The 13220-nt window shown below is 35.9% G+C and overlaps 2 protein-coding genes across 2 annotated transcripts; one reads left to right on the forward strand and one right to left on the reverse strand.

Annotated features, from left to right (window-relative positions):
- The first annotated feature begins 2502 nt into the window (after positions 1–2502).
- Positions 2503–6555, forward strand: LOC107081636 (serine/threonine-protein kinase Sgk1-like). Its single transcript, XM_015369807.1, has 12 exons — positions 2503–2645; positions 2933–3008; positions 3166–3235; positions 3341–3366; positions 3662–3719; positions 3794–3877; positions 3956–4087; positions 4177–4289; positions 5533–5752; positions 5852–6007; positions 6092–6181; positions 6255–6555. The coding sequence occupies exons 1-12, from the start codon at positions 2579–2581 to the stop codon at positions 6414–6416; spliced, it is 1254 nt and encodes a 417-aa protein (XP_015225293.1). The 5' UTR covers positions 2503–2578; the 3' UTR covers positions 6417–6555.
- Positions 6556–6712: 157 nt separating this feature from the next.
- On the reverse strand, positions 6713–11688 carry LOC107081698 (transmembrane protein 244-like). Its single transcript, XM_015369894.1, has 6 exons — positions 11279–11688; positions 10881–10966; positions 8913–8986; positions 8691–8816; positions 8555–8599; positions 6713–8472 (listed from the first exon to the last, which is right to left on the reverse strand). Exons 1-6 carry the CDS (start codon positions 11309–11311, stop codon positions 8378–8380), a joined length of 459 nt encoding a protein of 152 aa, XP_015225380.1. The 5' UTR covers positions 11312–11688; the 3' UTR covers positions 6713–8377.
- Positions 11689–13220: the final 1532 nt, after the last annotated feature.

Here is a 13220-nt window from a genome sequence, read left to right on the forward strand (position 1 = left end):
TCCGCTGCCTGCCTCCACTGCTTTTAATATAGTGTATATTGTATGATAGTTTGTATAGCTGACTGTTTTACAGTGTCATTGGGTGTCCTGGAAGCCACTAAATGAAATGTATTATTATTTACATACAAATTTGTTTGCTTAAAATGGTGATTTTTTACCTTAAATCTTTCAAATCATATGAACATTTTTCAAATGAATTAAATCCTGCTGTATTTACGTGCTATAGAGTACATTCACTCTCTGAGTAGTGAGAAAAGATTAGTCCAGTCAGAGTAACTGCTGTTACTGGTTTACAGTCTCCAGACTGTATCAGGGTCTTAAAACTGGGTCAGCAATGACACGACCCTCGATGACAAATGTCTAGAGCTCTGTCAGGAATTTACACACAGTACGGTTTCCAGGAAGCAAAAATAGCCCTAAACGTAGGTACATTGGTAAACTGAGGAGCAGATCAAAAAAAGCTGAACCTAACTGTAAAATTAGGGCAACACATGGTCGCAGCACGTGCTCCTATCAGTACTGCTACCCGCTTGACTTCCTGGAGGTATGCAGTGTGCTTCCACACTTTGAATTGAGTGGCATTTTTATAGCCACTTGTCTTTTGTGGAGATCTTTAGAAAATGCATTTCTTTAGAGTTTTGAGGTCAGATCATCAAATTAAATGTAGTATGAAAAATAAAAACAATGATTCCTTTGGATTTAATGTCTTGTGATTAAATTTCACTTATCACACTCATGCCTGATTAATCCAAGAGATTGATGTAATTGATAATTTTGACATTTTCCATGCAAAAGGGAAAAAGCAACATTTAAGGCTATTCTTTTTCAGCCATCTTGAGGTTTCAGGAATTTATTTACAGCCAATAAACATCAACCGGATAATGTATGGGAAATTTGTGTATCTCTCAATCTAAAGCATTGTAGGCCTAATAAAAAAAAAGAAAAGAGAATGGGTAAAAAAAGCATATACTGAAGAGCTAAAAGGCCAAAACCACTGTGGACAAAAACAACACAAAGGCCTATTTCACTTTTACCAAACCATCCTGATTATTTTTGAAAGTTTCTGACCAGACTAAAGTGAAACTGTGGAAATCTTTCATCCTGTTATTTCTAGATGAAAAGTAACGTCATAAAAGCACAACTTAGAATCACCCTCGAGGTAATACCAAGAGGTGGAAGTGTGTCAGGTTACATTTCTGTTGCTCAATAACCTGCCATTTTGTACTCTTTAAGTTAATGCTGGGGGGAATGTCTGGCCATCAGTTTGTGACCCTGAGCTTAACCCTTTATATGGCAAGTTACCATTTTTGATCACTTGCCTTACTAATGGAGTCCCCCCTGTCCCGCAGTGAGGTCTAGAAGCACTAGATCTATATCCAGCCATTCAGCAAAGATCCGCCTACATGGCTGTACATCTTATTTTGGCATTTGACCATTTAGATTACCTACTGGAAATTAAGTTTAAAAATAAAAGTTAACAATTCAAGAAAAAAAGGTAACAAGCTAACTGAAAAGTTAAAAAGTAAAGTAAAGAACTTAATAAGCCTAGTTATCAATTGTATTTAGGTATAAAGTACCAAATGTCAGTGCCAGTATAAGCATTAATGCCTCTAAGGTTATGTTGGACCAAAAAAATGTGTTCCTTTCACCCTGAGTGTTTTTTTAATGAATTTCTTATAGAAGAACTTTTGTTATTGTTCTTAATATATAGGGGCAAGTTGGCGTTTCCTGCTATTAAATTGATATTAATTTTTGCTATCAAAATATCCATATTTTTTTAATGTAACAAAGGTAATAAGGTCTGGTCCTGGATTCCAGTAACACTATTGGCTGAAATTTTTGATTTTCAAAGTATTTCGCTGAGTGTCCTATAAAGGGTTAAGAAAACATGAAATAAGCAACAGGGCAATGCTCTGAAGCACACTGATAACTTCAACTCTGGCTCAAAAGAAGAGAAAGTTTTGTATCCTAAACTATATCAGGCCTTTCATGCTTTAAAAATCTGTCAAACTCCAAAGCAATTCAGCAAAAAAAAAAAAAAAAAATACCAAAGTTCATCCAAAGGAATGTAAAGGACTCTTTGTTAACCAAAAGGCGATATGGTAGTTTTGTCAGTAGACAGCTAACCCCTAGTCCTAGACATGCAAATCTGGATGTGCTCTGGCTCTCTTCCAGTCATGGACCTTGCACCCCCTCCATGTGCCTGGATACTTTACAGTAACTGCATAGGATCTGTAGTAAGCACTACTATAGAAGCTGTCCTCTTCAAAACTCAATAACTAATAAGAAAATCAAAGTTCACTAGTCCTAAAAAGTTTAAACAACGTTTATGAAACCCATGAACCATTTGTAGAAATACATTCTTCAGATAATAGCTGAGCGACGCTCGTGACAAGCCACACATGCTGTTTTTATCAAATATCCGAGGGAGCTTGAACGCACCGCATAGTGCGTCAACGGTGTTAAATTGAGCAGCAGAGTCAGTGAAGTTTCAGAGGGTCCAGTTTACTCCGCATGGTCTAATCAGACCAGCTGCTGTTCTCTGTGGAATTTTATTTTCTAATAAAATTTCCTCCTGATGACTCTGACTGAAGAACGACCGATGACTTATGCCAAAATGAAGGGGCTTGTCTCATTTATATCAGGTAGGACAGTTTTTAAAAGCTAATTAAAAGAAAAAAGTGCTTAAATTTGACCAGTTGCGTAGGAAAAGAAAATGTAAAATATTATTGTATAACTTAAGTACAATGCTTGTTACTTCTTATATTACTAACACAATAGTTTAGTACAAAATTGTGTTCTTATATTATTTTGCATTTCCAAAAAACTATTAAATTTGGATTTATGCTTATGTGACCTCAGTGACACCAACAGATTTCATTCAGCTCGTTTGATCTGACGTCATTGACTTTCTCCTCCCTCTGTCCTACAGATGTGCTGAAAGAGAAAAAAGTGGGCTTCAGCGATTTCTTACACAAAATTGTTTCCACACAGAAACCCTGCAAAAAGTAAGTTAAAAAATACATATATATATATATATATATATATATAATTTTGTTGTTGTTTTTTTTTTTTTTTTTTTTTTTTTTTTTTTTTTTTTTTTTTTTTTGTCCTGCTATTTAAATCAGAATGTAAGCCAATGTCTGCTTGACTTCCTTATTAAAGCTTGGATACCCAGAAACTACTGAAGAGACAAAACAAATGTAGGAGACGCAAGGAGGAAAAGGCTGATTCAGTGAGTTCAGATCATTTTAGAAGACACTGCTGTGGTGTAGACAGGGAATGAAACCCAACCCCGCCTTCTAACCCCCACCCTCTTCTGTGTCTTATTTTGTTTCAGAGGCCAGTGAACACAGAAACGTCAAAGTGAGTCAAGCCCCTCTGAAAGCAGTATTCTTAATAAAATAACTGTTATAGAGAAACCCTTTCTTTTAGTCAATTTAGAGGCGCAGTGAAGGTCCCCTAACTGTCTCCTAACCTTGTGAGCCCACATCACAGGTTATGGGATTAGTATTATAATGTTTTTCTTAGAATAACAAAAACTGTTATTTTATCTTGTGGTTTAATTTTGTTTTATTATCAGATTATCTGTATACACTTCTACGAAGAATTCATTGATTTCTTGTTTCTTACAACTATCTTCTGCCAATGTCTTAATCAGGGTGAACCCATCAGACTTTGACTACCTCAAAGTTATTGGCACAGGAAGCTTTGGAAAGGTATTTTTATCCATTTACCTATTTTTTTATTTATGAAAGTTTGGCAATAATAACTGAAATGACGTATATAACAGGTGTTGCTGGCAAGACACAGGAAACATGGAGGTTACTACGCAGTTAAAGTTCTGGACAAGCAGATGATCATCCAGAGGGAAGAGGTTTGTCTTTTTGTTTTATGGTGTATATTTTTCCATCTTGATGCCTGCTTGTTTATCTAATTGGTTATGTGTCTGCAGCAAAGGCATGTGATGGTTGAAAGAAATGTACTCCTGAAGGGACTAAAACATCCATTCCTGGTTGGGCTCCATTTCTCCTTCCAGACACCAAAGACTCTTTACTTTGTCCTGGACTTTGTAAATGGAGGGGAGGTATGTGGATTCAAGTAATCCAATGTACAAACTCTGTCTGAAAATGTGCAGGGAGCCTTCATGTCTGTTTGTTAAACCCTTTCTTTCAGCTGTTCTACCACCTGCAGAGAGAGGGTTCATTTTCAGAGCCCCGAGCTGCTTTCTATGCAGCAGAGATAGCAGCTGCACTCGGCTACCTTCACTCTTTGAGCATCGTTTACAGGTGAGAAAACAGTTAAAAACAGATATGAAATAAATATTAGAATTTTATGAATTATAAAAATAAGTAAAAGGACAGTTGGGTAGTAACTAGTTACATTAACTTTACAAATTTTTTGACAATAATATATATTTAGGAGTAGTTTTAATGCATCATAGTTTTTACTATGAATAATATCTTTTTGAGTGTTTGGTCTCTCTATCCTTTGTGAGTAACTTGTCGTCTGTTTTAAATAAAAGCACTCCATACAATGATATACAGTTATGGTTTGTGTTAAATTAGTGTTCCTTTTTCGCTGCAAAAAGTTAACTCAATATCTGATCGACCTGGATATTAAAGGATAAATATTACTGGAGGTATTTGAAACTGTAATAACATGTATACATTACCTACTGGGAGGACTAGCTTTCTTCATTTTAAAGTAGAAAATAAAGTGTTTCTTTTGCCTAGATTTATTATCAATCATGGTATTTATTTGTTTTATAATCATATTATTATAGTATTATTTGATGCTAAATGCAAAGTTATAGGGAATTGGGATCTTTCAAATTTCAGAACCTGGACATAACTTTACAAATTTTGCACGCAATAGTGAATCAGACGTAATCAGTTACTCAGTACTTGAGCAGCATTTTTACAAATAGTTTTTTACTTTTACCTGTGACTTTTTTTAAATTTTATTTTATCCATTTATTTTTTTTAGTTAGTTCAAATTTTGGGTATTCTACCCACCTGTGACCAAATCAACCAAATGGTAGCTAATGTACCAGATATACTTGGTAGGAATATAGATCCACATAAATCCCTGATTTTAGGTCAGTCGTTGTTAATGTAAAACAGTTTTTTTTTATTTTAAACCAATTAATTTGCCAAATAAGTTACCTAAATGGTTATTGTGTCCTTATATGAACTATAGTTTAGTCTGAAGAACTTGTTCAGGGAAATGGATGCCTTCTATCAAGGACTTTGTATTTTAGTAAAAGTGAAATATTGCTGGAATGTTTTGATTAGAACAGAACATGAAAAAATAAAAACAGCTTAAGTATTTTTCCAAAATTATATATCAATATAATTTTTGAATGAAAAAAACATAAATTACTGAATAATTGAGCCTAATGATAATAACTTCTTGCCTGATAAATGTTGGGTTACTTAATAATTTTTAGGATAATTACCTTCAGAGTTTTAAATTCTTCTCCTAGTTGTAGACTGGATACACATCTCATCTGTATGTATTTCTGTACAGAGACCTCAAACCCGAAAACATCCTACTGGACAGCGAGGGTCACGTGATGCTGACAGACTTTGGTCTTTGTAAAGAAGGAGTTGCTGTTGGTGGGATGACTCACACCTTCTGTGGGACCCCAGAGTATCTGGCTCCAGAGGTTCTGCTGGGCCAGCCATACAGCCCAGCAGTGGACTGGTGGGGACTTGGAGCTGTGCTGTTTGAGATGCTGTCTGGACTGGTCAGTCTCATTGGGTTAAAGTGCCTCAGGGTGGGCGTGGGGTTCACTTCCCTCCTCTGCCTTTTGATCTTACCCTATCATCCTGTTTTCTCTTTCCAGCCTCCATTTTACAGCCGCAGCAGACTGGAGATGTTGGAAAATATCCTCTACGCTCCACTGCGGCTGCCCAGCGGCCTGTCTAAAGGTGCCCATTCCCTATTAAAGGGGTTGTTAGAAAGAAACATTTCCAAGCGGTTAGGCCAGAGGCTCGACGTTGTAAGTGTGCAAACAGAACATAGAGAAATAACAGTGTGTAAAAAGGCGCAGCTCAACAGGAGCTCATGTCTGTTGTGTTTTCAGGAGGAGCTGAAGGGGCATCACTTCTTTGCTTCCATCAACTGGGACGACCTGGTAGCCAGAAAACTGAGGCCTCCGTTCATCCCTAGAGTGGTATGAAGAATTCAGAGAATGAACAGAACTTCTATCTGTAAGGTGCAGGTTTGATTCTTTTTCTCTTTTCTAGTCGGGTCCTTGTGACGTGTGCTACATCGCTCCTGAGTTTACGCAGCAGCCTGTCCCTGTCCCCGTGAACGAGAGGGTAGAAGCAGCTGCAGCCAGCGCAACATTTCCTGGATTCTCCTTCATGAACCCGGCGGAGTACATGGCAGCAGAGGCAGTTTCATAATGCCACCACATCCTCTGGGAGCATGATGGTTTAAATATTAACTAAGTTATATTTTATTTATTGGATTGTCCTTTTTTGTACCTGTACAGAATACATATGCCCTAAAATGGCATGTTTTATTAATTGCAATTAAATAAATTGTGACATTTGTTAAATTTTTGAGTTGCTTATTGGTTAAAGTCAGGTTAATGTTTCAAATATCTTTTATGTAACTTGAACCACAGAGGGTTCGTATACAGGGATAACAAGAACGCAGGTCTAAACAGGTTTATTTTTAAAATATGTTTATAGTTTTGATTGCACAGATCCCATTTTGCAAATACATTCACTTAATACAGCATATCTTACTGGCTTTCTTAACACTGAATACTTTGAGACGGAAGCAGAATACATGATAAGCAAAATAGAGACAGCTCCAGCATTTATGGAAAAACAATTCAATGCTATTCTTAGAACAAATACAAACAGGATCTACTTTGGGTTGTGACAAAAGAGTTCAGCTGTTTCAGAAATTGAAACAGATTTATCACACAAGGGGATACTCTTTCGGATGACTATGACTTGCAGTTAGATAAAATACAAAAATAAAAGACCAATAAAAATCATTTTCAGCACAGAAATGCCATAGTTTATACCAGGGGTCTTCAACTATTGTCCAGCATGATGATGTTTTCCTGCCTCCACACAACTAACTTTGATAAAAGGACGGACCTGCATGGTCTACACAGTCATGGGGAAGACAACTGACCTCCAGAGGTGTAACCCGATAAGGATTGTTAAAGAGGTTAGCTGCTTCCATACTGCTGCGTCCAAGTGTATCAATACAATATTTAGTGCAAGATAGATTATGTGCACTTGAATGGTGGTCGTGCAGAAAAGCTCATTTAAGAATTTGGGGAATATTTAAAGACTGAGCTGCAACTGGAATCAGCCTCAAAAGGACCACCACAGATAGACAGTATGAAGGACAGGAGCTACAACTCTTCATCATATCCTGTTGTAAAGTCACTCCTAAATCAGAGTTAGTGTCAGCAGCTTCCTTTGGCTTTTCTAGGCAAGGACTAAACTGGTACTTTACTGGTATTGGGTTATGGCAAACTTTTTTTCATTGTTGAGGTCCTTTTAATTACAGGTGCAATAAAAAAATATGTGTTAAAGTGCAACATGTTTGCCAGCTGTTTCCTTTTTGTTTCTTATAACTGTGATGCGTATTGCTTACAGGTAAAGAGGAAATTATCAGTGAATCATGCAGCCATTTATCAGAAAATTTATGCACAATTCATGCTTCTCTCTGCTGTGGAGATGCTGATTTTCTTTTCTGATAAACGTCTGCTCTCACTACCTAGAGAATCAAAAGCTGGTTTGATGACCATGTTGTTCCTGTCTGGTCAGTGAACTACCTTGATGTGAGCCCTGTAGATCACCTGTGGGTTGTTATTGAAAATAAGCAATTTGGGGATTTGTTTACCTGTAGCTACAATAATCTAAATTGCAAGAAATAGTGTTTTGCCATTTTTGAATCTGTGTATCATTTTTTTTTTTATGAGAGGCAGAAAATATTGCACTCCTATGCAATATTGTAAACTGTTGAAATGTATATTTAGATACTTGAGAAAAAGATACAATGACTGAACTATAAGCACAAAATATAAAGCTGCCTTTCTCCCCACATATTGCTGCAGACTTTTAGTGAGTTGCTTAGGAAAAAAAAAAGTATTTTTGTCTCTAACAAGAAAAACGGGTTGATTACAAACACTTATGGTTGCGTAAATGTCTGGAATGTCGTCGTGTGGAAACAGAAAGTTTATATAAGTAGTAATTTGTAAAAAAAAAAAAAAAAAAAAAAATTCTTAGGTTTTCTATTTCAGTTAAATCAACTGGTGTCCCAAAGTCAACAGGATGAATACAAATGATAGATTAACTTTTTTGATTGTAAACTAATTAGCTGCTTTTCTGGCTTGTCAGTAGTAGCTGAAGGTGGCATAGCTCTGCTCGCTTTGGCATGTGAAGTAAGCTATCAGTTGACCGTTACAAATCATCAGAAACAAGCCGCTTCCTGTGGAGAAAGTAAGACAGAAAATGAATAAACAACACTGAGGCGGGAGGTTTTTATCATTTGATTAATTTGTTGCTCTCACCTAAAGCCAGCCACCACTGCCATACTGTAGGAAACTCTAACATCACTGCAAAGTAGAAGCAAAACATGCCATCACACTACAGGTTTTGGGATTCAGGTGTGCAAACAGGTAGATGTAGTTTAGGGTTCTTGCTCACCCAGGCTGGTGATTATTACATGGAGAAGTGTGACGGTGAGGGCATAGTCCCAAACCCTCCTCCTCACCACCGCAGCAAACAGAATACCACTACAGAAGTATGTGAGCTCCAAGGAGAGAAGGTTGACTGGAGGAGAGAAGAAAAGTGATGAAATCCATCATGTATACAAATCGGACCCTCAGGGCCGTAGATGATCATACTGGCCTCATGTCATGTGCCCACCCAGGTATTTGGAGTTGGACTCAGCAGGTTCAGTTTTGAAATCAAAAGGAATCAGCCCGTCAAATTGATCCAATCTATGAGGAAACATTAAGAGTGAAAGTCTTCTGTTTTTATCATCTACAGTAAACTCAAAATAGATCTCAGTATGTAGAGTATTTTACAATAAACACTCTACTTTATAAATGGCTTTTGATAACTCTTAAATATATATATATATAAATAATGGAAAGACTCACACGATTAACACAAAAGAATAAAAACTTGCAAAAGACTGGGAAATATGGACAATGTATGAGTGATTCCAGAAGGATCTTATTTGCTTGTTTTCAATTTCACATTACTTTTATTTATTATACCCTGTTATTTGTTTACTATTTTTGAGATTATTGTTTTTAATCCATACTGACTTTTGTTAAATTGCAATATGTAATAAGGGTAGACCAATAACAAAAATAGGAAAAATAATTTTAAAAATATGATGCTTATGTTTGCCACAAAAAATAATTCAAATTTAAAAGGAAACTATATCTTAAAAAAAAAAAAAAAGAATTTTCTGTTCAAACAGATTTTTTTTCTTTCTTTCTTGTCCGTGTTGACAAAGTCAATTTTTCTTTAATTTTGTGGAGAACTTAATAAAATAAATTACAATATTTAGAAACTGGGATGAAATTAAATTAAACATAATATCCCATAGTATTATGACTACCTTAACATAAAAATCCATCTTTAATGAGATAAAAGGAAAGCCGCATTTAGTCCTACCCTATATTATTAAGCTTTTATTACTATGTCATAATCTTAGGTGGAAAAAATACGAAATGAAATCATATTATAGAACATTTATCAGGTGGGGAAAATTGTTTTCTTTTTGTTAAGAGATATGTTAAGAAATAATTGTTAAAAAAACACATATCTGGGGCGAAAATACATCTAACTTTCCCTTTACGTTAAATGTTAATGCTGTGTATTTACTTTTTTTTAAATCTTATCTATTTCAGCTTATGCTTAGATTTTCAGCAACAGTCAACATGGGTCCGATCTGAAAAAAAGGTTCAAAATGAAAAAAATAAAATAAAAATCACCTCACACTTACTGTAAGGTGGAGGATCTGTGATGATGAGGGCCTGTTTCTCTAAAAACCCTCCGAAACTTGATAAAATATGGATTTGTCAATATTTTGAAATAGTAGAGGATTCTGAATAAAAATAGGTGGAATTGACGAGTGAACAATTAATTTGAACGTAAATGTATGGCTAGTTAACGCCACTGTCTTTATGCCTGAGCCTTGTAAGTTATCACACAAAAAAGTTATGTGATGTCTTTTCCAATATTTTTTTTCAAGGCTGCACTTTTAAAAAAAAGATGAAATTTTCCAGAGAGCTGTTCCAAACGAAATTTCTTTTTGTTTTAAACTGGTGTAAACAAAATGACAAATAAAATCTGTCTAAGTCTAAGTCTTTATCAGAAGTATATGGTACAATATTAAAAGCAAAGGCCCTAAACTGTTTTTTCCTACTGAAAATAATATTATTCAAATGAAAAGTTTTATTTTTTATTATTATTTTCATTTCTCATTTTAGGGGTGATATTAGGGAACTAGATTATTTTAGTTAATGGCATACCTTTATTGGGGTTTCTACTGGTAATACATATGTAACACCAAATTAATAATCTAATAGGGCATTTAGATGCTGCTGTGGAAAACGTGAGTTAAGTGAGGCAAAGATCCATAAAAAGACCTCATATATTAAATTAACTAAAACGCTGTTGTTGCTGTTGTTGTTTTTTTTTTTTTACTAACCTGTTTTAACATTGATTAATTTCCTTTTTTTCCTGTTTAATAACTGATTAATTAAATGTGTCTTTTTTGCAAAAAGGGGAGCATGCAGGAGCCTCACTGCTGCTTAGCTGCCTATATTAAGTAGGTTGGGCTTGTGGTTTTACGCATGCGTGTGACGCTTCTACTACCTGAAAGCTCCGAAGCAAACACTCCCGATCATGTAGAAAAGGGAATAAAATATGAGCAGACACAGCAGCAGATTGATCAGCACGGTCTGTGGTGGAGAAAGACAGAAAAAACAAGGCTTATTTATTAACAACATCCCAGCAGTCAGCAATGCCTCCTGCCAATCTGACCTGAAGCTGAGCATGCACATTTTAAAAGGTTGCTGTGCAGAGAGGGATCCTAACCCATTGGCAGCAGCTGGCCAGCTGCTGATCCGATGAACGAATCAAAACATTCAAATATGTCGCATGATCCTAAACCAGGACGGGTTGCATTATTCCCTCTGTCCATACAACCAGCCCTACACTTCAGCACAAGGATTGTACGCAAACAGCAGCACTCACAATCTATTGCTTCCTACCTTTGAATCGACCGCTGTGCCTTTGAATGCCATTTCACATCTTGTTGATTTGTTGTTGCTTACTATAATACAGGACGATGCAATCTGCAATGTGCCGTTAATCCTATGGAAACTGGATCACTTGCGCCATCTAGCGAGCAAATATTATAAGGACCGCCGCTCCGCCGCTTTTACTCCCAAGATGTGCTCATTATCACCGCGTCATGAGTATTTACCCAATAGGGTATGAAATATGAGGTCTTATAGATACCTAGTTCTGAATGCCCTAAATAAATAATCTATCTATCTACCTATCTATCCCTTAATTCATCTGGCTTCATCTTTGAGGGCTCCATTTCGTAACGTTCGTGCTTACTCCATAAATAAAACTCCAGAAGCCATTGACTGAACCTCCGTCCACATCACACGTTGCACATGCTGCTCCTACTTGTTGACACCGTGTCCTTTCCTCGGTGAAATACTGAAGTCCAGCCAGCCTCCGCATCGGAAACGAAAGTCAAGCCAGCCTTTTATTGGTCACGCATACGCTATGAAATACGGTACCAACCCTGGCATGGACCTTTCAAAGTAAAACCGATCATTTTAACGTTTATTAACTAGAACTAGTACATACACACATATTCTGGTCTAAAAATTATTTGTTATGTGTTTCTGTGAATATGGATATGTGATAAAGATTTTAGTTAGTGTTCTACACGGTTAATTTGTGCACTTTCTTTTAGAATGCTGATGCATTTTACCTAAGTTTCAGTTGTTATTAAACCAAAACTTTGTTTCCAGTTACTGATTTCAATTAAGGGTGACAGTAGGACACCTTTAGCAGCTTTTTCCAAAGGTGATAAAGGGTTGATGTGGGAAAATTAAAGCATTTCAAAATCTGTAAAATTGGGGATTTAAAAAAAAAAAAAAAAAAAAAAAAAAAAAAAAGTTTCTGTGAATATCACCAAGAATCTCCATGTTTCAAATTACTGAATTCACTTCAGGGTGGCAGTGGGGCACCCCTAGACACTTCTGACCAGAGGTTATGAAAGTTTTATGTGGAATTTCAAAACTAAAGCCTTTCGAACTCTGTAAAACATGTCTATTTTATTTAAATTGCTGTCAACCCTGTTAGTGTGAATATTTCTGATAAACCCAATGTTTCAGGTCACCAATTTGACTTCAGGGTGACATTAAGGCACCTCTAGATGCTTATCATCAATGGTCATCCATATCTGATGCTGAGTTTCAAAATAAAGCCTCTCAGATTTTGTAAAATTGATCAATTTTATCTGTTTCTATAAATATTTGTGAGTAACCCCTTGTTCACAGACAGTTGGACAACCCTAGTAACTGGTAAGCAGTTATGTCCTCCTAGCTCCTTATGATATCTACAAATGTCATTAAGATCTAATGTGAAATTTCACAATAGCATCTAAAAAAAACAACTCTAAATATGGTCACTTTTATCTAAGTTGTTAATTTGTATATCATGAATGGCCCAGGTTAAGTGATTAAAAACAGAGCAAGAAAAGGTTTGATATTTTCTAATGTCCTGGAGAGGGCAGTTTTGACACGGGTCCAGTTACTGAAAAAGAAAAAAAAAAGGCTTTCTGATCCCCTACAGTTATTATTTTATTCAGAAGTGATTTGCGAAGTTAATTTTTCATTTATTTATTTTACAGAATACATCTAAAGCTTTGAGATATTATGTTTAATTTGAAAATGTATGAAGGATAAATGGCTAGAATGCCTGTTGACACAATGGACACCACTGATGATTAATCCTGAAATTCTGTTTTAGATTTAGCCCAGAAGTATTAAAGCTACGGTCCTCCTGCAAAAGGACTAACTGGACCAATAACCAGAAGCTAAAAAAGGACCTGGACATCAATACAGCTAAACAAAATGAAACTAAATTAGTGAACCCAGAACTTTAACCACCAACTTTCAGCTACCCCTT

The sequence above is a fragment of the Cyprinodon variegatus genome, unplaced genomic scaffold (assembly GCF_000732505.1).
Source record: "Cyprinodon variegatus isolate N-32 unplaced genomic scaffold, C_variegatus-1.0 Scaffold2, whole genome shotgun sequence".
In the NCBI taxonomy this organism is placed as follows: domain Eukaryota; kingdom Metazoa; phylum Chordata; class Actinopteri; order Cyprinodontiformes; family Cyprinodontidae; genus Cyprinodon; species Cyprinodon variegatus.